At 41.8% G+C, this 27,994-nt stretch overlaps 1 protein-coding gene across 5 annotated transcripts in view; it reads left to right on the top strand.

Moving 5' to 3' along the window:
- The window catches only part of CYTH1 (cytohesin 1), a 62,822-nt gene that overhangs the window by 9,297 nt on the left and 25,531 nt on the right, over positions 1-27,994 (top strand). The window contains exon 1 of one of the 5 annotated variants that reach the window (XM_020814000.3): positions 3,672-3,983. The exons of 2 other annotated variants lie outside the window; for them this stretch is intronic. In XM_020814000.3, the coding sequence (XP_020669659.2) occupies positions 3,905-3,983 (79 nt within the window). In that variant the 5' untranslated portion in view covers positions 3,672-3,904. Of the gene's footprint in view, positions 1-3,671; positions 3,984-10,945; positions 11,096-27,405; positions 27,612-27,994 lie in introns of those variants that run through there. 2 more of the 5 variants (XM_078384266.1, XM_078384264.1) reach the window with 2 other exon arrangements.

Raw genomic sequence — 27,994 nt, 5'->3', positions numbered from 1 at the left:
GAGTATTAAGTCACTACATGAGGACAGTGCAAGGGATTGTCTCCAGGAACCAACACACTGTAGGGGTTTTATGAGACACTGCCAGGTATTGCCAGTTCCAGATACTGGAGCGGTATCTGTTCAAAAAGCAAAACTTTGCATAGCAGCACCATTTTTAGGTGTTATTCCTAGAATGGCAGCAGGTTACTGGAGCAAATTTGAACATGGCAATTATGACAGCTCATTTCAGGTACTCTAATTTATAGCTCAAATGGTTTTTGGGGTGTGGGGGGATGAAGAGAGTGATAGGAGGGGCAAGGGTAATACAACACTCCTTTGAGGTAAGTGAGAGGTCATGTGACATCTCCACTGCTCTATGTGCAGTATAAAACAGAAGTTCACAAGGTCCTTTGATCTCTCCTCTCAGTACTTAAAACAAGAGTCATAATTTATCACAACACTGAAATGATGTGAGGATTGGTGCCATCTGGGTCTCTACAGAGGGAAGATTCTGCCGCCAGTGCTCTAAAATAGGAGTAACATTGTAAAGGGGGGGGAAGTTGATTTTCAAGCAATTTTGAAACTGTTCCCCCCCCCCTTTATGAAGTACTGTGCCTCATGCATAGACCAAATGAAGCTTTTTATAATTGGCAAATGTTTTCTTACTTTTTAACCCTGTCCTCCTGTTGACCTTTCTTGCCTATACTGTACCACTGTGTATCTCCCTTTCCTCTCTATGTATTCTACTCTATTTTGACACACAAATGATGTTGTCTGGGAACAATGCTTTATGTTACTCAATTGCTAATAATTGAGTGACTCAGATGTTTGACTATTTTTAAATTGTTTTATTTCTGTTCAAAATTATACACTTTGCATAATACAAAAATAACACACCATTACAGTTCAATAAGAAATTATTGCTTGTTGAATGTTAACCAGGGAAAAGAATATCATTTTCTAACAAACAAAGATGGGTGTTATTTACTGGAATCCTAAACCAAATTACCACGTAAAATTACTGTTTTGTTCTCTTTTGGTTGAGAAGCGAGATTACTGGAACGAAGTGGAAATAATCTGCGTTGGCTTGTTCTTGGCTAATCTTATTTGTGAGTGTTTCCCCATGATCAACAGAACACAAAGCCTATCAAGCTATTATGAAGTGAAGGTTAGAACTCTAATTTTTGACATTTTGGCTTTTAGCTACCACAAGGAGTATTCGTGGTGGCTAAGCTTTCTACAAACGTTACACTCTGTGTATCCACATTCTTTGGGGATAACTTGATAGTGCTTCATCTGAATGAGATTTCCATGGGACCAGCTTTTCATTTTTTTTAAGACAAACTGTTCTGCACAGTTCAGACAGCCAGGTGTAGAATGATGAAGTTTGCTAATAATCTGGGTGATTTCCTTCCGGATGCCCCTTAAAACAAGCTGCTTGTTATTTTCATATAATAAAGTAATGTGAGTTTGATTTTGTTTTTAACACATTCCATCCTAGCAAGACACCATTAGCAGGACCTAAGGGACGCATACCGCTGATTACCCAATAAAATGTCAAGCATTTGGAAGATATCCCAGTAGCACCTGTGGACTTTCTCTTCCCTCCACCTCCCCTACCTTTTCTACAGCTGAGCTGTGCACCTGTGCCTGTTGAATGATGCCCCCCCCCCCAGATTTCCCCCTGTGGTTTCATTCGCTTCTTATCCAACTTTGTGCTTCAGAGCTTCTGGCCCTTTAGAGGCCTCTTAGGAAAGAGAGGCCAGCTGTGAAATGGGAAATGAAGGCAGGAGGATGTAATGAACTCTTGTTTGCTGGGCTGCAGCCTTGGAGGCAAGTTGTTTTTCATGCAACCCCTCAGAAGCAATCCTATGCAATAATAGTCTAATTGGTTACTTACCTGTTCCCAGCATCCCTTTCAGTAGCTTTCTTGACTCTTCCTTTTTCCTCATGAACTCTAGATGTAGGAATACCCATTTCAGTTTGTTTTGGAGTAATCGTTTGGGAGTAGAGGGCTATTTCCCTTGGTTGGCTGCATATTTTAAGCTTGGTCTAGAACTAAGGTTGCCTTTTGCACCCGTGGAGATACAGTAGTAATACCAGTATTGCCATTTGAGTTGGTCTTCTCACAGTACCACTGAGAGTAGTGGACAGCATTTCAACTGGAATTCAGGGGATGTGGGTTCAAGTCCTCACTCAGCAATGGAAATTCATTTAGGGATGGCAATGGCAAACCATTCCTTGAATGCTCGCATGCCTTGAGACCCTAGTAGGGTCACCATTAATTGGAATCAAATTGGCAGCATGTAACAACAGCAACAACAATAACATCCAAGAACCTAGACTGGATTAGAAATTCAAAGTGGATGGAGTGTGTTTGGGCTTGAAGCTGGTGACTCTCTGAGATTAGATGGCAGAGATGTATGGGAGTATTCCAGTAAGCTTGAAGTTCAGGAATTATAGAAGCACAGTGAATGGATGTCTTTCTGTAACTTTGTGTTTCTCGCAGCAGCTTTTTGGTGACCAAGGCTATTCTGAGTGGATAGGTTGCTTTTAACATAAAAGGGGTTTGATAAGAAGCATATACTGTAATACTCTTTTTTCCTCCTATACGTAGTTCTGCTTTGCCATTCTCTTCCCAGACAGCGGAGGATTTCTGTAGTCTAAGTGACTTATGGAAGTGATGTCTAGTTACTTAGAATTATGATTTAGACTGTAGTATGGAGTACTTGCCTGGCCATTGAACTAAACAGAGCTTCTGAATACAGTACATAGGATTGTCTATAAAATACTGGTATTACATTGTTTACAGAAAATGAGTTTTTCAAAAGGATATATTGATCTATAGAAGAGAATCCTGCATTGCTTAAGGTGAAAGTGCATAATAAGGTCAGGCTTCACAGGTTCCCAGCACAGGACCAGACCAGTCTCTCTGATTGGAGGGGGGGGGAGTGCTAGTTACGCTCCTTTCCTTGTTCAAAATCTTAGCTAACATTTCTGCTCTCAAAAGGGGTAAAAGGACCTTTTGAAGAGAACAGCTGAGAATCCCACAATAATTGCCAGGTCTTCACTGTTAGTTGCAACTGAATGAACCCTGTTAACTTTTGAAACTGTTACAGCTAGGCTAGGCTTACTTTGGTTAGGTGGAAGCTTTTTTCTGAGAGTTTTGTTGAAGAATGGTAAACCCTCGAACTGTACCTGCTGGAAAGATCCACATGGGGCTGTTCTTGATTCTTCTTTTTATGATGTTGTGCCAGTGGGAAGCAGAAACCCTCCTGGCTCTGCCTCTGTATAACTCCTGCCCTGCTGCTTTGTTGCGCTTTCCATACTTGCACACATACACACCACTCTTTGGTGCCTGTATACACTATATTTTGTTCACCTTCCCTTTATGCAGTGACTGTTGCCATGCAACAGTCCAGCTCACTAGATGCTTAAAGCTCTAAGAATGAAGCTGGATAAAGCCAACCTAAAAATACCCTTTGCCCAAATCTCCTCTGGGCAATTGGGAGGAGCAGCCAGGGTGGAGCTAGGGGGCACCTAGGGAAAAAAATTCCCAAACTGAACTGTCCTCTAAGTGGCTTTGTGTGTCTCATTGGCTGTACTGTACACTTATAGTAATAGTTTCCTGGCAAGGAGCTATGATTGGCTGGCCTCAATGCGTGGGAGCCTCTAATGTTACTTCTGCTATAGCTGGACTAAGGATCCCTGTCTTGGTGTGTCTCCCTCCCCCTTCACAGAAGAGGAGGTAGGGGCAGCTGCTGCTATTGCTGCTTGGAAGCACCATTTAGTGCTGTGAAGCTGGACATACTGAAACTCTCCAGACTTCTCTCCTCACCTTTTTCTTGCTGGCTCTGACCTACTAGGCCTTTTCTCTCTGCATCCCCTGTTCAGCCCTGACGACATTTAGTTGAACAGCATCATCATGGGCACAGTCAGTGAGCTCTGTGCTTCCAGTTTTCAAGCCTTCCTCTGCCCCTCTACCTTGGTGGCAGCCAAGCCAGGTAGGTGCCATATCCTTTCTTGTTCTCTGCCTCACGTATCTTGCTAGATGGCACATAGTGTTGCATTGGAGGACACAGTGGATAGATGGGGGTGTCAGTGGTTTTATTCTGATGTGCCTTGTTTTGCAAGGTGAGTTATGCCAGGCAGTATTGGTGTCTCCTTTTCAGTATAAAAGGGGACAGCAACTGCTGAGGGAAGGGATCTGGGCCATAGCTTCAGGGCCTTGAACAGTATACAATTTCCTATTTACTGAGATACAATACACTAATGTTTGGCTTAAGTGTAACCTCACCTCCTGGAATTTGAAAACCAAAAAGTAATTCAATTGTTTTGGGGTGGGGGGTGAGGAGAATTCATGCAGTTAATTCCAGAGACTAGGAACTGATTCGCTGCTGGCATATGAGTGGAAGAAAAGGCAAGTGTTGGTTCATGGCCTTGTGTGTGTTTCAGAAAGCATTTTGCTCCAGAAATCTGCTTCGTCACATTCACATGCAGACCCAAACTGCAAACTCCAGCTCACCTGATAGTTATATTTTCCTTATTTCTGCAGGTTTTGCAAAAGAGCTATGAACTGCCTGTTATACACTGTTCTGCACAGAGGAGATTGTGTATTTCTTGCTCCCTAAAAGGGGAACACTATGTTTGAAACAGTCCTTATGGAGTTTATGGGCAGGTTCTCTTTTTTTCTGAGTGTCTTAACAATGAAATTGTAGCTATGCTTTCTTGCCTGACCTCCTTGGAGGACAGCATATGCTGTGATGGGTTGTATAGTAATGGGTAGGCAACCTCTTCTTCTGACTAGTTTGGATTTTGCCTTGTGGGATATTACTAATTTTTTTTTAAAAAAATCATGTTTAAATATAGCTTGCTCCTGAAGCTTCTCTTCTCTTCTAAACTCTGTATTCTCATTTTCTAAAGTTACTTTATTAAGAGGAGGGCTCTGGCCAGTTTACAATAAAATCTGTTGTATACAGTAAAACAGCAAAGCAAATGGAACAGAGCAAACAAAATCAGCAGCAAATCAGGTAACTACGGTACTGTATAGTCATAGGAAGGAAGATACCCTCTTCTCACAAGATCTGTATCTTGCATATCTGTTATGCTGCTGTTGTAGTTACTGCAGGTTTTCCCCAGTATGTGGAACTGATGATGGAAAAAGCTTCACCTGATAAATGTCTGCCTATTTAAGTGAGTCCCTGTCAGAGGAAAGTGACAAACCCAGTTTATTTGTGTTTCTTGTTCCATGTCAGTTAGCAAGGAATTCAGGGATTTCCATTACTGAAGTGGCAGCTATTGCAGTTGATTATGCAGCTGATGCAGTCTGGTTGCCTTTTTTTTGAAATTGTTAAATCTGTTCTCCCCTTTCCACCTTTGGAAAAAAAAGCACATGGGTTTCTAGTCCCAAATATTTATAGAGGAAAGCATGAACATATGGATGGTTCCTGCATATGCTGTAGTAATCTGTTCTGTTCTAGTGAGAAGATGATGGCATTTTAAAGTTTCCTTCCATCCCACCTCCTGTTCCTCTCCAACAAGTACAGTATAGGATTGGCACGTCCTTGTCTTAGGCATAGAAGTGGCATGCTGAACTGATTATCTGACCATAATCAAATGTTTTCAAATACTCCATGACGGCAAGAGTGCCACTGCTTTAGGTGAAAGATCACCTTTTAAATGTTACGTTTTCAATATTATTAATGCTAAGCGAGAAATACTGGTTCTGTAACCTGGGGCAATCTACATAGAGGTCAAAGTGGCTGACCACCTGCTATTACTGTTAATATCATCACGTAGGAACACAGATAATTATCAGAAGTAAGAGTGGGTAATTTAGCTGAATTTTTATTTAATTTTTTTAAGTATATGTAGGCTGATTCTGGTGTTCCATGACAAAAACAAAATGTTTATTGAATTGTTCACATTTCTAGAAACATCATCTATGTTTGTACATTTGCTTCACCTTTATAACAGTTGCCTTGCTTCCTACAGACAGTTGCTTTGTTTTTGTAAATGCTGCAGGTTTCAAACTTACACTCTTTTTGGTCATGCAGAAAGGTCGTAACAGCCTGAAATGTGGAACAGGAGCAGTGAAATCTTTTATTAGGTTAGCAGCAGGTCAGCTTTCAAGTAACACAGAACTCTACAAATTAAAATGAAATATTCAGTGCAGTTCAAAAGGGCACATAACCTACTCTCACATAAACAGATGTTATTGTCTAGAATATTATTTGGTAGGAATAAGACTTCAACAGTCTGAGCCGCAACATGCAGTCTGGCAGCACTACATAATAGAGCAATGACTGGCAGTTGCCAGGCCTGTGTGCGTCTTTAAGAGGATCTCCTTCCCCCCTGAGCTGCTTGCAAAAGAGAGCACAGTTGGAGTTTGTCACAAAGTTATGGGAGGAAGAATCTAAGAGACTGTTTAGGCTGGGGACAGCAATTTCCCAGATTCAGCCCAAGAGCCAGACTGAAGGAGATTCTGGCTTGGCAGGAATTGGGGGAAATGGAAGCCAGGTGGTCTCCATGGAAACGGGGGCTCTGCTCTGTACAGCTAAGGAACGACAGGCAGTATTCTTTTGGGACTGCTATGCCTCAGCTATGAGTGGAAAGAAGTGTGCACTTGTCCAATAGCGTGCACACACACACACACGTGTTGGCACGTACACATGTACTCATGTTTCTCTCTGGTAAAGACATCTGTGGAGAAGCCTTCACTGCTGTTTAAGTGGTAGGCCTGCCAGCTTTGGAGTTGGTGGCCCTTTCCTAGCAGCATGAAGGTTTATGTCATGCAACTGTAGAAGGCAGCTACCATCAGGGAAACAGGATGTGGTGGCAATAACAGCAGAAGGCAGGAAGTTCCGTGAGGTGCCTTGAACCCTCTGTTCTGGCAACTTGATGGAGTAAGCAGAAGGCTGTTTGTAGCTAAAAGCCTCATCATGTGTCCAGCAAATGTTTCAGTAAATGGGGTATACAAAGATCTTTAATCTGAAAGCAGATTGCCAATATCCATCCTTCTAATGTCTATTCTTCCTCTTTGCTGCTGGCCTCTGCAGCTTCAGCTCCCATTACAATCTCCTAAAGTCTAAGGGCCTTCAGGAGCCTACTGATGCTTTTTCCTCCTATTTTCCCTCAGCTTCAGTTCAGATCTAAAAAATAGAGGGGCCATAGGCAAGCCTATGTTAGCTCCTTAGTTATTTATTAACTTCTGTTTTCTTTCTTGGTCTGCCTGGGAACTGCTTTTGACTGGTTGTGGAGCTGCAGATAACTTCCCAAGCCATGTTTCAGCAGTTACGTCTGGTTTTATTATGAATTCTAGAAGGGACATTTCCCACAAATCTTCCTTGTTGGCTTGGGTAGGGTTTATTATTAATTCATTCATTTCATTTTTAATCTCGCATTTCCCCCAGTGAGCCCAAGGTGGTACACATGGTTCTTCTCCTTCATACTGTATCCCCACAAAAGTCCTATGAGGTAGGTTAGGCTGAAAGAGAGTGACTAGTCCAAGGTCACCCTGTGACTTTCATGGTTGAGTGGGCATTTGAACCCAGGCTTCTCACGTCTGGTCTAGAAGTCCTGTATAGCACATCACATCACTGGCTGTGCCACGGAACAGTTACAGGTAGAGAAGAAGACATGGTGTGTTAATAGAACCAAGCTAGGAAATAAGTAATGAGGAACAAGGACAGAGCTGTTTTTGACAATGTCCCCTGCTGTCAAAGAAAAGGGATGCTTGTATGTGGCATTGGAAGTTACGGTATATTCCATGTTGTATCTGATTCAAAAACTGTGTTTGATTGGCTCGCTAATTATTATTATTTTTTTGTGCACCAGGGATTTCCCTCATCTGGATGCCCTTGGCAGCTGTCTGGATGTGATGCTAGCGGGCAAGTTAAGATCTGGTGCTAAACTAGCCAGAATGAGAGGGTGATTCCAGAATGATTCACTAATGTGGGCTGACATCCCTTCTTATACAAATAGCTATTGGCACATGAATCTGTGTAATTCCTTTTTGTAGTTTGCATGAGTTAAGTTGCAGGAATCTTAAGGCAGGAAGGTTATATTATTTCTGCTAGACCAAGAGTCTGTTCTATTACCATAATTTCTGTTCGGTGCTGTCCTCTACTGGTTCAACAGTTTAAAGACAAAGGAGGCTCTGCTTTGAACAATGGCTTTCTTTGACAAGGAGGGGGCAGTGCAAGTCTAACTCTTCCCTACTTTTGAATGGCAGTTACTACATAGGACAACCTGTAATGAAATAAATTTCTAAAATACCTACCACCAAGCTATTATGCACTTGCTACATATCCTGGGGGACTCCGACCTCATAGCCAATTGATAGCAGAAAAATTGCAGTCCTTTCAGTAATGGTGGAGTTACAGGGAGACAGCCCCTAACACTTGCTTGAGGTTCCATGGCATTCAGAGTTCATTGAAAGAAAGTATTGTGGCAGCTTCTAAGGGCAGGGCTAGGCAAACACTGGCTCTTCATATATAGGTTCCCTAATCTCTGATTGTTGGCCATGGAGGTTGTGGCTTTGGGGAATCATCATAGCAAGGCTCTTCCTTCACTTCCCGCAATGCTGTTTTAGGAATTGTCAGGCTCTTCGGAGTTCTGATAATATACTACAGTATTGGGCTAAAGTATTTATAATTTTCATTTTTATTTATAACATTTATGTTAAACGTTGCCAACATCTTTCTAAAGGGCACTGTCAAATGAAGGGCACAAAGTTATCTAGTCCTGTGTTAACAGTGGTCCTCTTCAAAGAAAGATGTGGTTTGTTTGTTTGTTTGTTTGTTTGTTTGTTTGTTTGTTCGTTCGTTCGTTTGTTCATTCATACGTACGTACATACATACATACATACATACATACATACATACATACATACATACATACATACATACATACATACATACATACATACATACCCCGCCCATCTAGACCGAAGTCTACTCTGGGCAGCTAACAATAAAAATGGAATAAAAACAATATAGTAAAATAAAAGACAACAATATAGTTCAAGATGGGGAAAATAGGTTTGTGTTTCTTGAAGAACGAAGGAATAGGGGAATATCCTTTGTTGCACTAGAGTGAGAAATGTAGCTGTTCATATTCTTCTCTGCTGAACTGTGTTGGAGTCCAGCTCTCTATCTTCCTCCCAGCGAAGTACAACTTTAGGATGCACTTCAGGATGTTAGTGTGCTAGAACTACTTCAGGGTGGCTGGTGTGGCACACTTCCCCCTACATCTACTGAATTTTCTGACCCCCTACTTTGCAAGCCATGTGGTTGGAACAATTTGGGAAGGTAAAAAGATGAAAACAGGGTCTGTATATACAGTATCTTGCTTTCCAGTGCCTGGAAGAGGGCAGGGTGGTAGAAATGGAAGGCTCCAGTCATTAGAAAGAGTTGCACAGTGGTGTCTGCTTTTACTTTGCAAGTTTCCAAGCATTCCCATTCCCTGAATGGGAGTTTGTTTGGCTGGTCTGAGAACTTCTGTTAAGGGCTTGTCTACACACCCGGTTTGGAGTGGGCTGGAGCAGGTAAAATAGGTTCCTTGGAGGTCTGGTATGCCATTTTGTGCAGTCTTCACATCCAAATGGCATACAGAGCTGAAGTGACTCTATTTGGCCCCGTCAGCTCACTGTCAGAGGTGGGAGAAGACGGAGAGGGCAATGAGTGGGATTTTTGTTCGCTTTTTTCTTAAAGAGCCAGTTGAGAAAAGCAAACCAAAAGGCCCCTCCTGTTACCACCACTGCTCAGTTTGCACCTTTTAAAAAGCCAAGGCAAGGCACACATACGTGCAAGATGTCTCCCCATATTGTCTTTGGAAATAACCCTTCTGTCTCCTCTTATTTCTTTTATTTATTTATTTAACTTCTATGCCACCCACTCTATCCAAAGGTCTCTGGATGGCTTACAACAGCTCTTCCTGCTGCTGCTGCTCTACTTGTCCTTTTAAAAAAAGCCAAGCTATACATGCAGGCACACAGACAGACGCATATATGTACACACACACACAAAGGTGCATGCACATGTGCACAGGAGGGTTTGGCTTTCCAAAGGCAGTACAAGGTAGCTGCCTTCAGGAATTAAACACTTCCATTGAGCCAAGAAAGTGTTTAACTTGTCTGCATGATGAAGTGGCTTTCTTGTTAAGCCACTTCACAATATTGGCAAACTGAAAGAGGAAAGCATCCTTTGGTCCATTTCCAGTGATCATATGCACGGGAGACGGACCAAAGTAGAATGATCCTCCCTGTATCAAAAAAAGGAGAAACCCAGAGAGGTATGGACAGAAATGCCCTGGAGATAGTCTGATCACACACCCAGTCATCCAAAACAAAATACTTCCCAGACTGGGCCCCTGCTTCCTTTTGCTTAAGAACTCAATATGATTGAGCTGTGCCCATAAGCTGCCTTTTAAAATGTTACATATTTAAGCCTCTTCTTTGCCCGCCTGTGCAAGTGCTGTTTCAGGAAGCGATCTAACAATGTGCCCTGTTGGGTGGATTAAAGCGTTTGCCATTTATATATATATTTACTACAAATATATCCCACTTTCCATGGAGCTCTAGGAGATGTTCAGAGTACTACTCCATTTTATTTTGCCTTTCAGGGTTAGTCTGAGAGAAAATCATTGGTTCAAAGTCACACAGAGAACTTCCAGGTTCAGCAGCCAAGGGGACCTGGGTTTCTCTAGTTTTAGTCTGATTTTCTAAGTGTGCCTTGCTGTCCCTCCTCAACATACTGTACTGTTCTTGCCTGATGTAATAGCACTGAGAGCTAAGCTTTGTGGTCTCCGGTCTTTCTTACCAGGGTTGTCAAGGGTTAACAGCCCTCCCAAACCTTGAAGGCTCAGCACAGGAACAGGGCGTTGCTAGTTATCTCAGTCTTAGGCAGGACAGTAATGAATGACGCTTATCCGTCCCAGGCAAGAGCCACCCATTCGCTGAGGCAAGACCTGACTCATTCCAGGAAGCAGCAGCCAGTCAGCAAGTCAGACACGCAGGTATCTCCCCAGTCAAGTCACAACTCCCTTGGAACGGACATTGAGAGTGGCCTGCAGCGTCTCTTTGCCCCTGGCAGCATGGTGCTCAGGATGGAGAGTGGTGAGTAGGGGTGGGGTGGTGAAGAGTCCCACACTCCCTCCCTTGGGTGGGTGGCTAAACTGTCCAGGAAGAGGGACCCCTATCAGTTTTTATTTGACTGGGATGTGGGAAACCCTGGCCTAGCCTGATTACTTGGTACAGACACAGATGGGACAAGAAAGGCTTTGGAAAGTGGCCTTGTGTGCTTACACAGCAGTGCTGCTCCCAAAGACCTGATATTTTACTAAACAGAAGAGAGTTTTGAGAAACTGGCGTGCAACATTCCTATCCCACAGAGTTCTGCTGTCCCTTGGGATTGGTCCTTGGATTCTGGGAGAATATTTGCATTAAATAGCACCAGGTTTTCTTGCTCTTGTGGATGGTGCTGTGGCATACAGAGGGTGTTCTTTGAGAGCCTCTGTGCAGGAGACACCATTACTCATACTTGTACAGTGGCAGTTTTTCTTGGCAGCTTCAAAGCAGCATGCTCTGGCGTGTTTATGGGGCAAGATCCCTCCTGCCCATTTTGTTCCTCCTACGCCCTAGGGTGCCCAAGGGAGTGCTGGAAGGAGAGCATATGAATTTAGCTAAGCAACATGTGTTTATGGGCAGACCTGCTTCTTTTGACTACAGCGGAATGCCAGAAGTTGTTATTGTGACTTTCCCTTGTCTCCAGATGAGTTGGGAGAGATGCTGTAGGAAGAACAGTATGTTGAGGAGGGACAGCAAGGCACACTTAGAAGATCAGAGTAAATGAATGGCAGGGTGGGGGAATGGTATATGTCTCAGTAAAGACTGGACATTTGACTAGTCAAAATTATTATTTTACCTAGGGAACAAACCAGATACTGTCAAACAGTGGTCAAAATATCTTTAACAACACAATGGATCTTTCTATTCATAAAGAGAGATGATGGTGGATGTGAATGAATTTCTGTTTTACTGTACAGTAGTTAACTTTTAGAACCTGCAGTGAATTATTCTAATTTTAAGACTAGGTGGGAGCTAAACTTTATCCTTATTGCTTCCATCTTTGAAGTGGGAAAAAATGAGGTGAAAACCGAAACCACACATTCTCTAGTAACAAAGGAAAGTGTAACTGTAATCAAACAGTTAGTAGTGTTGTTAGGAACTAGTAGTATACTGGTAGGAGATTTTCTGGCATTTTTATTATTTCAGCCAACCCATTTACCAAATTGTCTCTCAAAAGTCAGTCTTTAGCACAGCAATTAGAAGCAAATCTTAAATGCCAAAATGAAAGTCCAAAGCATTTTGCCAAAATTGCCACCACCCTTATATTTGAATAGCAGGTCAGACGTACGTCATTGAAATCACGGATGTCTACGGTATATAAGAAATATTATTCTCTAATGTTGCTGATTTTGCTGGAGACATTCAAGGGAAAATCAGACAACCATCTGTCAGATCTGCTTTGATTTAGATTCCTGCATTGATCAGGTATTGGACTTGATGGCCTTTTAGACCCCTTCCAACTCATTTAATCTATTATTGTCTTCGGGGCCTTCTAAATGGAGCTGTTCTTCTACACACATCCTGAAGGAATGCGGAGTTTTGCTAGAATGCAAGGTTCCTTCTAATTTTCAGCCCTGCTGGGCTGGGCTCTGCCCCTCTTGTGTTACTCCACTCCCCACACCTGTGCAGGTTTCCTTTGCAACAGGAATTAAAGGGGCTGAAAATGATCGCCATGAGTGCGGTGAGGAGGAGAAGCCCTACGCAGAGGGGGGCAGAGTTGGGCACTCGTGTGTAGGTGTTCTCAGAGGGAACCTTGCTGGAATTCATGTCCAAACTTCAGGATTCATTTCTTTTCTCATTGAAAATCTGTTACCACTATTTAAAAAAAAGCTAAAGAAACTGACTTCTCTGAATTAGCTTTTAGTTTGTTTGTTTTGAATGCTAATTGAAAGCTTCCACCTGGGAGATTCTTGCTTTGGAAATTAGCTTGAAATGGGAAGTATCATAGCACTAAACCCTGCCCCCTGCTATAAAGCATTACTGAAATAAACTAAGCCTCCTAGAGCAGACCTGGGCAAAGTGTGGCCCAAGGGCCACATATGGCCCGCGAGCTGCTCCTGTTTGGCCCGCGGACAGTTTTGAACACCAAAACCATTTACTGTATAGCTTTTTCTCCAAAGTTGATCAGTTGTTTATCTTTATCTAAAGAGGGCAAAAACCCTCTTTAGTATTTGTGAAGATTAACAAGTTTAAAATAAAAACAATCATAACATCACTGTTTCATTTTATTTTTAAGTAAAGTTGGTTCGGCCCCCCGAACACAGTTCAGATTTTTCATGTGGCCCCGCCTATAGAAATTAATTGCCCACCCCTGTCCTAGAGGGACAAAAAGGAGCAGAAGGTTATGGGGAAAGCACTGTAGGTAATAAGAGGTCTATTGTATGAATGATGAGGTGGGAAAAAATACAGATAAAAAACATGGAGCCTTTACAAGAACAAATACTCCGTCGAAGGGGACCCTCACACAAGACCTCAGTTTGTAAGTGAGCAAAGCTTTGTCCTGGAAGGACACTAATTCCAGATGTAGAAATATTTCATAGAATTTTTTCCCACTCTTCACCCAGTATTCTTACTGGGAAAACTGATAGGGGAGAGAGAAGTAAAATACAAGGGTTTCCGCTTAATTATTGAATCTCTTTCTCTCTCCCTCTTATGTTTTTCCTTTTTTTCACATCTCTTGAGAGCATAATCTTTTGCCTCTCTACTGCAGATTGTGCCAAGAACTACCAGTAGGTACCAGTCTATCTTCTCCCACCTGTAGAATTCCAACTAAAGGGGACCAGTGAGCTAGAAGGACTAATGAGTGATACTGATGTATCAGATGGGCGGGATACAAATTAAATAAATAAATAAATAAATAAATAAATAAATAAATAAATAAATAGATGATGATGATGATGATGATGATGATGATGATGATGATGATGATGCCATGTGCATTTTCCTGTTTTCTTAGCAGGCAGCTGATTGACTGCCAGTGTTTGCCTGGTCAATTGACTGCTATGCTAGTGCTAAAAAGTCAAGGAGCTCTGCTTCTGTATAAATCCGAAGAAGAGGTCCCTTGCTAGCTTAGTTTTGGATTTGTGCCTTGGCTGTTATTGCAACACTATCAGTATTCTGCAGCCTTGGCCTTGTGACTTCCTTCCTAACCCAGACCTACTTCCTTGAGTAATTCAGGCTGTATTTTGACACCACCACATAAGGACATGGCAAAAAATGCAATTTGTATGACACAGACCCATCTGATCCTTCAAAAGGCAGAAAATTCATTTGGCATGGGTGAGGGATCAAGAATGCAGTTACTAGCATGTTCTTGTACTTCTTGGCTCACTTGTCATGGGGTCTAAATACAGGGCTGCTTCTCTACGTTGTTATTCCAACTGCAGAGTAACCTGAGCTTATAACAAAGATAACTAGGACACTCTCGTAGTGTGCCAGATAACCAAAGGGAAGCATCTATATATGCCTCCCCCTTCCAGATTTTCTTGGTGATCGACAAAGGCCCTGCCAGCATATGCAATATGGAATCTTTCTTCTGGTTTACTCTCTATGCTGACTGCTGCATTACATGGCATAGTGTAGCTTCTCTTTCCTCTTGGGGGTACATCTTTCTGGATATGAGCACCTCACAACATTTATGCATTTGAAATCTGCTTATGTTGACATATATGTAAAATGCAGTGGTCCTAGACTACAAAGAACAACTCTTGAGTCACCAATCAGTTTGACTTTCATTTCATGTGAAGGTGAGAGCATGCTTTAATTCCCTAAATCAGTACTGTAATTGCTAACATTGGGTAATCCAGGTGTTTTGGAGTGTAATTTCCAGAAGCTTTCACCAGCAGCTACGCTGGCTGGAGTTTCTGGAAGTTGCAATTCAAGAACACCCGGGTTATCCAAGGTTGGAAACCACTGCCCTAGATGCTTGAAGATCTGCTACTGAGGTTTGTTGTTCAGTTGAATCAAAGGATTTCAGAGCAATTATTTTTTCTTCAGTTCATGCACCCTTAAAACAGTAAGGACAATAGAAGTCATAGTCCAACAAGCAAAGACCTGTCTTAGAATGGGCTGTTCTTGATCTCAGTCCATTTAACACCTCCGGCTTTATGACTTGCACTCTATAAACTCTAGCACTTCTTAATGCTAATAGGTTTTATTCTTTGTTACCAAGCACAGTGTGAATTTATTTTGGGAATTTCTTTGATTTACATTATTTGCGTGTGATTTTTTTAAACATCTGTAAACAAACATTTAATAGGAATTCTGAATGGGTTATAGAGTCACAGGTTCCCTTTCTTGAAGTGATAGTCATTTCTGTTTAGTATTTGATGTTGCCTCACCTGAAACCTATACATGCAACATGTTTTTAAGCTGCAAGAGAGAGAGAGATTTATGAAGATAGTTAATACAATCTGGAATATGTGGAGGAAAGTCAGCTGGATGTTTTCTCTCAGGTCTGTGCAAAACTGGATAGATAAAAGTGTGATGAGTGCCTTTCTGTGCAAATTTAGAAGTAAAGAAACATCTAATAGACGTAATATCTGTTGCACCAGTGGCTCAGAAATAGATACTGCCTGGCTGAATGGGCTCTTCTGCAAGTTAGCATCTCCCTCTTGCAAAAATGGCTACGGTGGTAATTGATTATGGCTGGGGGAAGAAACCTAACTACCATTGCTTTACATCATCTATGTAGGGGAAGAATAGCCAATCTTTTGTCTTCTTGGCTATGTGTAGTGATTGGTTAGGGGCTGCATACTAATTTATATAGCCGGAACTGCCAGCTTCCCAAGAGAATGGTGCCCCTTGCCCACTGGATTGCTGAGCAACAGGCTAGAGGGACAATGTCTGCAGGAAGATTGGGTAGAGGAGCTCACGCCTTGGACAACTTGCATGGATCACACTGAAGGTTTCCATGGGTCACCTGTGGGTTGCAGGATGTGTATGTGTGTCATATGGTGAAATCCTCTTGCTTCAGGATATAGCATTGGTTCCTAAGCAGCTGGAACAGCTGTTCTGCTTATCTGACTCCATTTCTATCAGCATTATCCCCAGTGGATTGCTTCATGAAGAGCCTTTTTCTATACTAATAAAGAAACAGATATAGTATTTAAGATATTGGGACAGAGTGGGATCATCATATTGCCAAGTTTTTGGCCTAGTCCTGGATAGTAACTGAAGTAACAGGGAAAGGAACATTAGTTCCCTTCTCTCACACACATTGGGCTTTTGTTGGGTAACATCTTGACCATTGGTTGTGCCACAGTGCTAAAGCATTTGAAAGCAGGAGGCAAATTCAGTATGTGGCTTCCCTCTGGTGGCCTCCATTTTTTGTGGGAAGTGTTCAATCTGTAAGGGTATGTGTACAACACCTTGCTTAATTTTTGTAACATGTAGTCACTTTTCCCCTTGTGCCAATTGTAGATCCTTAAAAAACAACAACATAAAATTAGATAGGTAAGCATCCTAAGCTTGAGTGTGGTTCACTTTACATCAAATCTAGTGGCAGTCAGGGCTCCTGCTGGAGATCTATAGATCTGTTCCCAAAGAAGTGGGTTGTTCTTCAGATTGCCTCTTCAAACATAATGGGGAAATGAATTTCTCTAAGAGATATGCCTTCCCTCAGTAACCAGTTACCTGTGTGTGATTTTTAGATAGATTGTTATATGTTATGGCTTTGATTGGATTTTTAGTACTACTTGTGTTTTCCATTTTTGTGATTTCCATTTCTGAAAGTGACATTTTTTAAAATTTTTGTAAACATATTTATCTTTGCTTTAATATTGCCTGTTAATTATGTAAGATGCCTCCTTGTTTGTTGTTCGTAGTTTTAAGTATTGTCTTTTAATTATGTTAACCACCATCATATACTCACTGTTTTCAACTTTGAATATTGTCTTTCATTGTTGTAAGCCGCCTTGGATCCCTTATTTTAAATAAATAAATAAATAAATTTTTATTTCTTATTTATTTATTTGATTTATATACTGCCCATCTGGCAGCCAGGGCTTGCTTTCGTGTGACAGTAGGTGGAAGCACGGGCCTCATCCATGGGCCTATTTTAAGAGAAAACAGCTGTGAATAAAACATACTTCTTTAGTCTTGTAAAGTCACATTTGTGCCGTCACAAATGCTGTAATGGGTACACCTCAAACTTGAAGAAGCCGAAGTGGCAACCTGACTTTGGTACTTGTAGTGGTGGAGTTGTTGCCTTAAAAGTATATCAGAACATCTTATCCAGACTTTTGTGCTTAAGTCTCTGGCTACACTGGTGATGAATGTACTGTAATTGCCCAGACCCCATGGAATACATATCCTAGTGATGGGCTTGAGAATTGGGAGGGAATGAAGGAACAAGTCCAATGATAATCAGTCTAGTCATATCAGCTCTCCAAGTATCTGCCGGTATAATCTGACTTAAATTTTTTATACAAGAATTTAGGACAGCAGTTCCCAACCTTGGGTAGCCCAGGTGTTCTTGGACTGCAACTCCCAGAAGCCTTCACTACCAACTGTGCTGCCCGGGGTTTCTGGGAGTTGCAGTTCAAGAACTGGGTTATCCAAGGTTGGGAACTAGTGATCTAGGACACTGGTTCTTAACCTTGGGTTACTCAGGAGTTTTGGACTGCAACTCCCAGAAGCCTTCACCACCAGCTGTCCTGACTGGGGTTTCTGGGAGTTGCAGTTCAAAAGCATCCGAGTAATAAAGGTTAAGAACCACTAATCTAGGATATTAACAATGTCTGGAATTTCTTTTCTCTTTTCATATGGTTAGCCTCAAACACTACCTGTTCTCCATTCTAGGGGGGCTGGGTTTGAATACCTGGTACAGTAGTGCCTCAACTTACAAACGTCCCTACTTATAACCATTTTGAGTTACGACCAGCTTCGGCTGCAAAATTTTGCTTCTACTTGCGACCGGAGCTCCCACTTACAAACAGAAAAAGGCAGGGGAAAAAGGCGAGAATTTCAAATTTGTAACTGTAGGTGGCGACGAGGCTGCTTCTTTGTTGCTCTTTCACCCCAGCAGTTAGATAGTGTGTGTGGGAGGAGGCTTGGGACTGCCTCCCTTCTGCTTCTGAGTGAGTGTGTGTGTGTTTTTGCAGGGAGGCTTCGGGCTGTCTGGTAAGGTGCTGTTGCCTGCTTTTTAAAAACTGTTCTGGGTGTTTTTGCAGCATGGTTTTGGGCTGGGGGGGTTATGATTCTGTGATGTGGTGGGTCTGGGGGGTTTATTTGTTTGTTGGATTCCCCCCCATTTCCGATGGATCTTGGGGGTTTGTTTTTTGGTCCCCCCATTTCCAATGGGTCTTGGGTTGGTTGCTTTTGGTGCTTTTTCCCCATTTCTGATGGGTCTTGGGGGGGTTGTTTGTGTTTTGGCTTTCCCCCCATTTCCGATGGGTCTTGGGGGAGTTGGTTGCTTTTTTGGGGGGTTCCCCATATCTGATGGGTCCTGCATGCTTCCCTTGCTTTTTCTTTTGTTGTCTTTGCATTTCCAACCTGCTCCCTTTGTTCTCTTTGATTTCCGATCTGCTCTGTTTGTTTTCTGTGCATTTCCAATGGGTCTTGCATGCTTGATTGCTTTTCTCTCCCCCCCCCCCCCCGTGTCCGGAAGGGATTAATCACATTTCCAATGAGTCTTGCAGTGATTTTTTAGGGGGGTGATTTTTTTTCCTTTGGCCGGAATGGATTAATTGCATTTCAATGCATTCTTATAGGGAATGATGCTTCAACTTATTACCATTTCGAGTTATGTCCATCTTCTGGAACAGATTGTGGTTATAAGTCAAGGCACCACTGTACTGTATTCATAAACATTATTTTATTTTGCCACGTTCCTCTCAGCCCTGAAGCAACAGAATCCCCAAGTTGCTTGTGCCTGGCCTGGAATGTGTTGGTTAGAGTGATGACAGTGAAATCATGATATTTTTTATTTATTTATACTATGACTAAAGAAGCGCACAAGATAAGGTCTGAATTAGAGATGGGTACAAATGGAAAAAATGGCAATTTATCATTATTTTGTAATTCATCAAGGTCATTGAATCTTGAATTTATGAACTTGTTTTTGACACATCCATGAATCGATTTGTTAATTTGTCTTTAAAACCCTATAAAATGCCTCCCCAGGCACCAAGAGACGCCAAGATTGCAGAGAAGCTTCCCTGGCTGTCCTCTGCAAGTCCTGCAAGTTTGGTGAAGTTTGGGTTTCAGATGTCCAGGCTATACACCCACAAATTGGTTCCCCCCCCTCCAAGCCAGCTGCCCTTTAGCAGCTTGGGGAAAATGAAATCTATGTCAAACTTGGATTGTAGAAAAGAGTCAGGGGAAGCTCGTCTGCTATTTTGATGTCTTTACATGCGGGAGGGGGGGGAGATTTTCACTGTGGGTGTATAACTCAGATGTCTGAAACCCAAACTTCACAAACCTTTTGCATGGCTTGTAGAGGAATGCCAGGGGAAGATTCTCTGAGATTTTGGTGTCTCTAGGTGCCTGGGAGGCCGTTTTATAGCCCAGCAAATTTTTAAAATTGCTAAACATTTGCCAATATATATTTATCAGGGGACATCACTTCTGACGAATACAAACTGACAAATTATTGATTTTTTAATTAATGTTGCAGGTCATGTTTATAGTCATGCAGTAAGAGATTTCAAGAAATTAGCTTTTGCAGTGTCCAATGTATTGCTACCTTTAACTATTAGATCATACTTCACAAGGAATCTCACCCATAAATATATTCTCCCCCCCCCCCGAAGTGCTTATTCTTCTGAGAAATGAAATGCTATATGTTCAGGATGTAGTGCATGTGCTTGAGCTCAAAAAAAAAAAAATCTTTGACAAGTGCTGCAAATGTCCTTCCATAGGCTTCCTGTTAATGTGTTAGGGACACAGTTGTATGTTAATTTTGGTTCTGAAAAACTCCCCATGAGGTGCTGCCCTACTGCTTTTTGTATGATGAATATTCCTTTCGACTTTTCCACCAAGTGGCAGAACCAGCCATTGTACATAAATGAAAGACTAAAGTACTCCAGGTGGATGCAGTGGGCATGAAATAACATGCAGATTCACACAGTAGAAATAATTGTCATGCAAAGATGATGGATCTATTAAACTCATGGTGTCTTGAACATGGTATATTGTGAGAATATTGCCTAAGATTTTGAATGTCATGAGGAGTTATTTGCAGGTGATAAAGGATCCTTCACTGTGAAAAATCTGTAAATTGATTACATGTTTTTCAATTTCCTACCTTGTTTTCCTGTTTCCATATCTCATTATGAGATCCTCCTCTGAAATGGGTAAATATTTATTGATTCCCTCTTTCAAAATAGGTATTTTTTTCTTGCATGTTGTTCTAATGTGTATATTTTGTATTTCTTTTTGAATTGATTACTTTGCTCATTTTAAAATATACCTTTGTAGCTGTGTGCTATTCTCAAATTCGTGCAAGATTGTGTGCACATCCTCTCCCTGCCAAAAAATGTATCACAGGCCTCACAAATTTGTGTATTTCTGCAGCATTTCTCTATTCAGCATTCTGCAGTATTTCTCTGTTCAGGAAAAAAGGAAAAAATTGGTATTTTGATGTGCAAAGGAGAATGCAACAAATCTTTCAAGTCTCTAAATGTGTTAGGAAGACTGCTTTGTACAGTATTAGGAATTTTCCCCATGTTCTAATGAAAGGGAAAAAAAACAAGAAAAAGTCCCTCTCCCCATTTTCATGTTCTTCTACCTATTACCAAAAAACGAGATTCTGAAATATGAGTGATGTGTATTAACAAAAGAGAGGTGCAAAACTTTTGTGCTTTTTTGTTTTCCTCTTTTGTTTAACATATCTTTCATCTTTTGTCTCTTGAATTGCCTTGGAAATTTTTCATCCACTAGCATTATGAGGACTGCTATTAACAGCCAATCAGAACATCTGGGGTAGGTGGGAATTTTGAATCTGTAGAAGGGCCTGGAACCAAGTAAGGACTGCTCTTTCTTTCCTTCAATCATTCTTAATGGCTGGGATTACAATATGCTACCTAACCACCTATTCTTTCTCCATCTTGGGTCCTTTCTTTTTTTCTTTTTTCTTTTTTTTCCTTTTCTTCTTGATCAGCCCCCCACCCCTATGTCGTTAGATTATTTCTTATGATGCTGCCAAGAAAGATGTGAAGATAATAACTAGTGGAAGAGGGAGAAGAGTTTTCCTACCTTGTTTCCCCTAAAATAAGACCTAACCTGAAAATAAGCCTTGGTATGATCTTTCAGGATGCTCGTAATATAAGTGCTGCTCCAAAAATAAGCCCCCTGTTAAGTGAAACCCCGCCCTCCACCCTTGTGCAGCAACCAGAAGATGACATGACTGCATTAAATGTAGATGGTTGTACATGACAAAAATAAAACATCCCCTGAAAATAAGCCCTAATGTGTTTTTGGAGCAAAAATTAATATAAGATCCTATCTTATTTTCCGGGAAACAGGGTATGTTCCAATAGCATGGGCAGTTGCTTGGAGTTTATTTTTGCCTTTATTTGCTTGCTTGCATTTTATGGTTTTTGGGTGAAGAGGCTCTCTATACCCCACCCCACATGTTGGGGTATGTGTGTGCTTTCTCTGTTTGTTAAAATATTATTGGTTAATATACACTGTATTTACTCTGTTAAAGTAGTATGTTTTGTGAGGGAGGGTGGATCTGTTTTGTTTACACCTGTGGATGTGTGTGGCAAAGGAGATGGGCTTTGTGTCCTTGTCAGGGTGTCACTGGACGGTGTGGTTGGTGGCTGCTGTTTGGTTAGGCAGAGCTTGGGGCATTTCTTTTGTCCTTCTGTGATTTTTCTTGTGTACTGTTTCCTGCTTTTAGAATAGATTTTCTGTTACCTCATCTTTGTGCTTTGGAGTGGTTTTAATGGATTATTTAGAGCTTTTTCGAACTAGTACCATAAAACACAGATGTGTTGGGGAAGAACAGAACGCAATAGCCCAAAAGAGGAGGTTTCTTTCCCGTAAAATGAAAGGACTAGGTCAAGATGAAATTGAAAGGGGCATCTCTGCAAAAGAACCTGAAACAAAACAAATACACAAAAATTTGCCATGCATATCCCTAGAGCCTGCTTTGAATAGCTCTTAACAGCTATTTTGAAAACAGACCTTCTTTGTGACGGATTGCTGCACACAGATGACTTGTCCTGAGGTAAATGCCAACATGTGATATGTATTTCAAGTTCCCTCCACATCCTAGCTGTAAGATGCAAAATGTTTCAAAGTTTGCTGCTTCATGAACTGGGTATCTTCTTCCTCTTGCTTGCTATCTTTCTGTTGCTGGCTGCCACCTTTGCTGTTGGCTGCCTTGTGGGTCTTCCTGTGCATCAGTAGAATGAGAAATGTGTTGCTGACAAGGATACTGGCTTTTGGGGATGCTATCATATCTAGTTATCCATACTGTAGTGTAGTTAAAGAGCTGGGGTTCAGGGAGTCAGATGCAACCTTTGTTCGTTATCTTTTCAGTCTGACAGAATGAGAGAATAATAGGTTCCCCAGGTATGCAAGGATCAAATCATCAGGATGAGGTGGCAGCCGTGTGGCCTGTGTTTAATCTTCCTATCTTTGCTTGAAGAAATTGGGGAGCCAGATCTTCATGGAATGAGTCAAATGATCAAATATTTTGAATGCTCAGCACCTGAATCAGCAGCCAGGATTAGGAAAGAGGTTCAGTGAGGTTAAAGGCAGAACCTGACACATGTATAAATAGGTTTGATGTAATAATAAAGAGGAGTTGTTCTTAGGCACATCATCTAGATGCATTGCACCTTGTGGTGATTGCATTGAGGAGAGTCTGAGGAAACAATTCATGACTATCCAGCTGTTCTTAGACTCTAATTCTAATGACCTCTAAATATCCTGGACAGTTTAAAAAGTAGTAGCAATTTCTGAGTATCTGAAGAATCAGAGGTTCCTGATCTCAAGTTGAGAGTTCTTGGGAAGAATGTCCTACAAGGACTAGTTTAGGGAATTTGGAATGTTTAGCTTTACAAAAAGAAGGTGGGATATGATAGCCATGCTTAAATATTTGAGAGGATGTCATGTTGAAGAAGGGACACGTTTGTTTTCCAGGACTCCAGAGACTAGGACAGGGAGCAATGGTTTCAAACTACAGGAAAAGAGATTCCATCTGAACATTAGGAAGAATTTCCCGATGGTTAGAGCTGTCCAGCAGTGGAATAGGCTGTCTCGAAGGGTGGTGGAATCTCCTTCTTTGGAGGTCTTTAAGCAGAGGCTGGATGGCCATCTGTTGGGAATACTTTGATGGATGTTCCCGCATGACAGGGGGTTGGACTGGATGGCCTCAGTGGTCTCTTCCAGCTCTATGACTCTAGGACTACACCAGAACACAGACAGAGTTCTAACTCCTGTCCTCTGAAGATGCCGGCCACAGAGACTCGTGAAACGTTAGGAAGAAAAACAGGCCAAACACCCTGAAAAACCTTCAACAACCAATAAAAATCATGTTTGAATCCAAAAATCAAAGAGCATAATAGCCTAATAAAGATCTTTTTCTGGTATTGAAGGAAACAATTGTACTCTTGGCAGGCATGTAGAACCTTGAGAAAGATACCTGCTATATCATTATTGTTGCACAAGAGTGTAGCAGTGATCTTCTGCTGGTGGTAGCCCAAAGAACAAAAAATTAATAACTTTTAAACTGGGCTTCAAATCTGCAGTGGTGAGGGAGTATACCAGATACCTTGCAGTTGTGGCCAGGTATATTGGAACCACAAAACGAAGCATCCACACCAGAATCAAAGAACATGAGAGACACTGCAGACTGAAACAACCAGAAAAATCTGCAGTAGCTGAACATGCCCTAAAACAAACTAGACATGAAATTCTATTTCAAAATACCAAAATACTGGACAACACCAGTAATCATTATGTCAGACTGCACAGGGAAGCCATTGAAATCCACAAGCACCAGCAGAACTTCAACAAAAAAGAGGAAAGTTTGAAACGCAAAAAAACTTGGCTCCCAGCTCTCAAAAATACAGTGTGCAAAAGGTCAATGAATTCTACCCAGCTACAAGGACCGGTGATCAGGACACACAAAAGACCAGCTAATGACACCCATCAACCACAGTGACAGATAATCTCTCCTTTTTATCACAACAATACACCCACAACAAGACACATTAATCACCCATCTACAGAAAAAGGCAAAAGCCCATCTCACAGCCATAAATACTCCACTCCCAAGCCAACTACACCAGAGCACAGAGTGCTGTCCTCTGAAGATACTGGCCACAGAGACTGGTGAAATATTAGGAAGAACAACCTTCAGAACACAGCCAAAGAGCCCGAAAAACCCACAACAATCATTTGGAGAGAAAGGTCAGAGAAATGACAAAAAAGACAAGTTTCTTTAAAGTAAAAAGCAACATCAACACAGGTTTACATTAAAGAAAGTTATGGAGTGGCACTCCTCCAGTCATGTATTTTCAGTAAACATTCTCACAAGATGTCTGAAACCAAGCAGTCTCCTCACATATGTTTTCAATTTGGAAATATGTTCCACATCTGGGACAATCTGACCCTGTTGATCAGGAGGCAATTGGATCTTAGCTAATGTTTTAACTTTTAACTCCTCCCTGGACGAACAGGCTTATCAGAATCATGCTTGCAAGTGTCTGGTTGCAAAAATGGAGATACAAAAATAATATTGAAAATATTTTTGAAAATATTTTTGAAATATATAAAAAGAATACAGTATAAATATTCAAAAGCTCATTTGTTTAAGCAATGAAATTGCTGTTTTTTGCTTTGTGGCTGGGGATGGTCTTACTTGATGTTAGCAAGTAATAGAGAAGGGCACTTCATATTCATATCTTGGGCATATGGATATGACCTGCAGCACCACAAGTACCATGGGGGCCCAATTCCCTCACCCAGAACTGACTGGGTGACTCACTAGGCTCTGCGTGGTGCTGGGGTCCTTCGGTGGCATACCAATCTGAGCAGGAGCCAGACTGGCCGTTTCCCACCTCCCCGGGCAGTTGAATACTTTGGTGCGGAGGCAGGACAGCAAGTCTCCTCATGCAGCTGATGAGTGGTCAGCTGAGTGGGCAGGTGGAGAGGGGGTGGTCAGGCTCTTGCCAGGATTGGTGCTCTGCGGTTAATGAAAGACCCCAGTGCCACGTGGAGCCTGGTGGTACAGGGATTTGGGCCCCTAGAGCACCTGTAGTGTTGCAGGTCATATTAATATAACAGATACGAATACGAAGTGTTCATCTCTAGCAAGTAATGTCACCTTCTATCCTGTCATAGTCTCTTCTCAGAGTTTTCATTCCACCCATCTTGTCACTATACAATAGCTTGGTAATGTAAAAAACCCTCCAAATATGTTATGTGCTATCAAGTCACTTCTGATGTGTTAACTGTATGAGCTAGTGACATCCTGACTATCCTATCATTAACAGTTCTGCTCAGATATTGCAAACCAAGAATGTCTCGTTAGGGTGTTCTCTTCCTACTGCCTACTCCCCAGAAATATTGTCTTTTCCAATAAGTTCAGCTCAGGTCTTGCAAACTAACAGCTATGGATTCCTTTGTTGACTTACCCTACCTTATGCTAATTTTCCTTTTTTCTTACTGCCCCCCCCCTTCCTAGCAATATTGTCTTTTCTAGTCAGTTCTCTATTAGTATAACCTCATCTCCCTCATTATTGCTCTAGTCTAGTGAGAGTTCAGATTTGACTTGATTGAGCACCAACTTATTTCTGGTGGTCTGCGGTATCCCTAAGGTTCACCTCCAACACCACATTTCAAATGGGTTTACCTCACTCATCTTCTTTCAGTTCTATTTTTTTACCCACTATGGAAGATTTTGATCTTAGTTTCAAGTGGCAGATTTTGCTAACTTCCAGCCCCCCCTTTTTTTTATTTCAAAAGATGTGGGGACATATTTTGGAAAACATGTAGGCAACATGTTAGTAGCGACTACAAGAGGGTATGTATGCTATCTTGACTACTCCTATGGGTGTTTTCAGTATTCAGGCTGCCCTGTGCTATGTAAAGCTTGGTATCCTTTTTCCTGCTGACAACACAGCCACAATACGTGCAGCAGTATTGGGTGATTTCCTGGTTTTTTGAATTAGAGATACAGAAGCACAACATCCCACATTCATAAACCAGACTCTTTTTTTCATTTTAAAGAATTTAATAGGTTTTAGGGAATCACAGACCAGCAAACCTCACCAACTGGCTGACAGAACTGTTGAGAATTATAATAAACCCATGCCTACCTGTGTAGCTGATTGCAGCCACGAGTAGTGTCCCTTATCAGTGTGATTCTGTTTCATCCCAGAACTGTAGACAGGACTTCTTAAGAGATTATATGCAGAATAGGAAAATCTGTTGTCTTTTAATGAAACCAGATCAAAATCAGAACATAAGAAGAAAAAGTGTTTTTATGGTAACATTGGGATGCGGGTAAAATGAACGAGGATCGTTGTGGGCAGGCTGAAAACAAAGTGGGAAGCAATGCAGGCAAAATAGTTTCCAGTTTGAATCTTCAAAACAAAAGTCACAAGATGAAGTTTGTTCCCAAACATAAAGTTGATGCTTGACTTTTATAACATGGGTAAATTTCACAAGGCTATGCGTGAATAAAAGCTGTATTCCACAGTACTTGAAACTAGTAAATATGCCTCGGGCTTAGGTTGCACAAGATGAAAACCTATTCCTCCCACACTGGTCTTCTTCAAAATGCTGCCTGTCAAACTAGTTGGTCTGACAGGCAGCACAATTCTCCTAGCCAGCAGCTGTAGTCCCTGGGGACTGTAGGAACTGTAGTCCAGAACATCTGGAAACTACCAGGTTGGGAAAGGCAGACCTATGTTTCCTTTTCAGTAGAAAGGGAGTGTTGTATGGAGCAATGTCAGATTAATCCTGTGCTTCTGGTGCATTTAATACTGAGAGATAATTTTTCCTGAGTGAAGTAGAAGTAAACTCAATATAGACAAAACTTCTGGAACTGAGGAAGTGTTTTGGAAAAGTGGAGGGAGCAATCTCTCTCTCTTTGTTTATGTGTATGTGTGATTTTAAGAGACTAGAAAGAATGTCCTGCTGAAGAACACAATTCCATGAGGAACTTCAGATATCAGTCCCAGATGGGGGTGGAGCTGTTTCTGAGAGAGCAAGACTGAATATCAGTTCCATTCATTATTTTGCTGCTTGCCTTGATTCTGTGTGCACATTCTCTGGCTCCTCTCTGAGCTGCAGCCATGGATGAGTGAGGGTTAATGCCGGGGCTGTGTGTAGCGGCAGGTGGGCGGTTCCAAAGCTGTCAGCCTTCATGGAAGCCAGCACCCACCAAGAAACTCAGTTAAGGAGAATGAAGGGAGTCCAGAGGGACAGCGCTTTCTCCTTGACAGGGCTGGGCTTCCCAGCACATGGGCTCCTAGTGTACTGATGGTACATCACAGTGTTTGCATTCATAGCGGACAGGAAAAGCAGGGTGGCAGCCTGGGTAAGCCTGTGCATATTTGTGTGTGTGTGTGTGTGTGTGTGTTGAATCAGAATTCCAGCTATATTTTAATATTTTGCCTGCACAAAGCTTCTATTTGACACCCAGCCTGTGCACTGGCCCATCCAGCACAGCTTACTGCCATGTGTCTTGTATTTTATCCATGCTAGGCGCCATGTGCCTGTCCTTTCTGTCACAGCCATACATCATGCCGCATGCCTTTCTGTCCTGTCATCAGCATGCTTTGCTCAGCCTGCCTGTCTGGGTATTTAAGGTTCCTTGGAAGCTCACTCTGAGCATGGAGGAAGCTGTGTCAATGCTCCTTTCTTTTGAATCCAATCTTTTTGGAGGGAGGGGGTGAGTTGAAGAAGAAAATAAGCTGCCTT

This window comes from Pogona vitticeps, chromosome 2 (genome assembly GCF_051106095.1).
Source record: "Pogona vitticeps strain Pit_001003342236 chromosome 2, PviZW2.1, whole genome shotgun sequence".
NCBI lineage: Eukaryota > Metazoa > Chordata > Lepidosauria > Squamata > Agamidae > Pogona > Pogona vitticeps.
The sequence above is the reverse complement of the archived record's forward strand: the minus strand, read 5'-3'. Positions and strand labels throughout refer to the sequence as shown.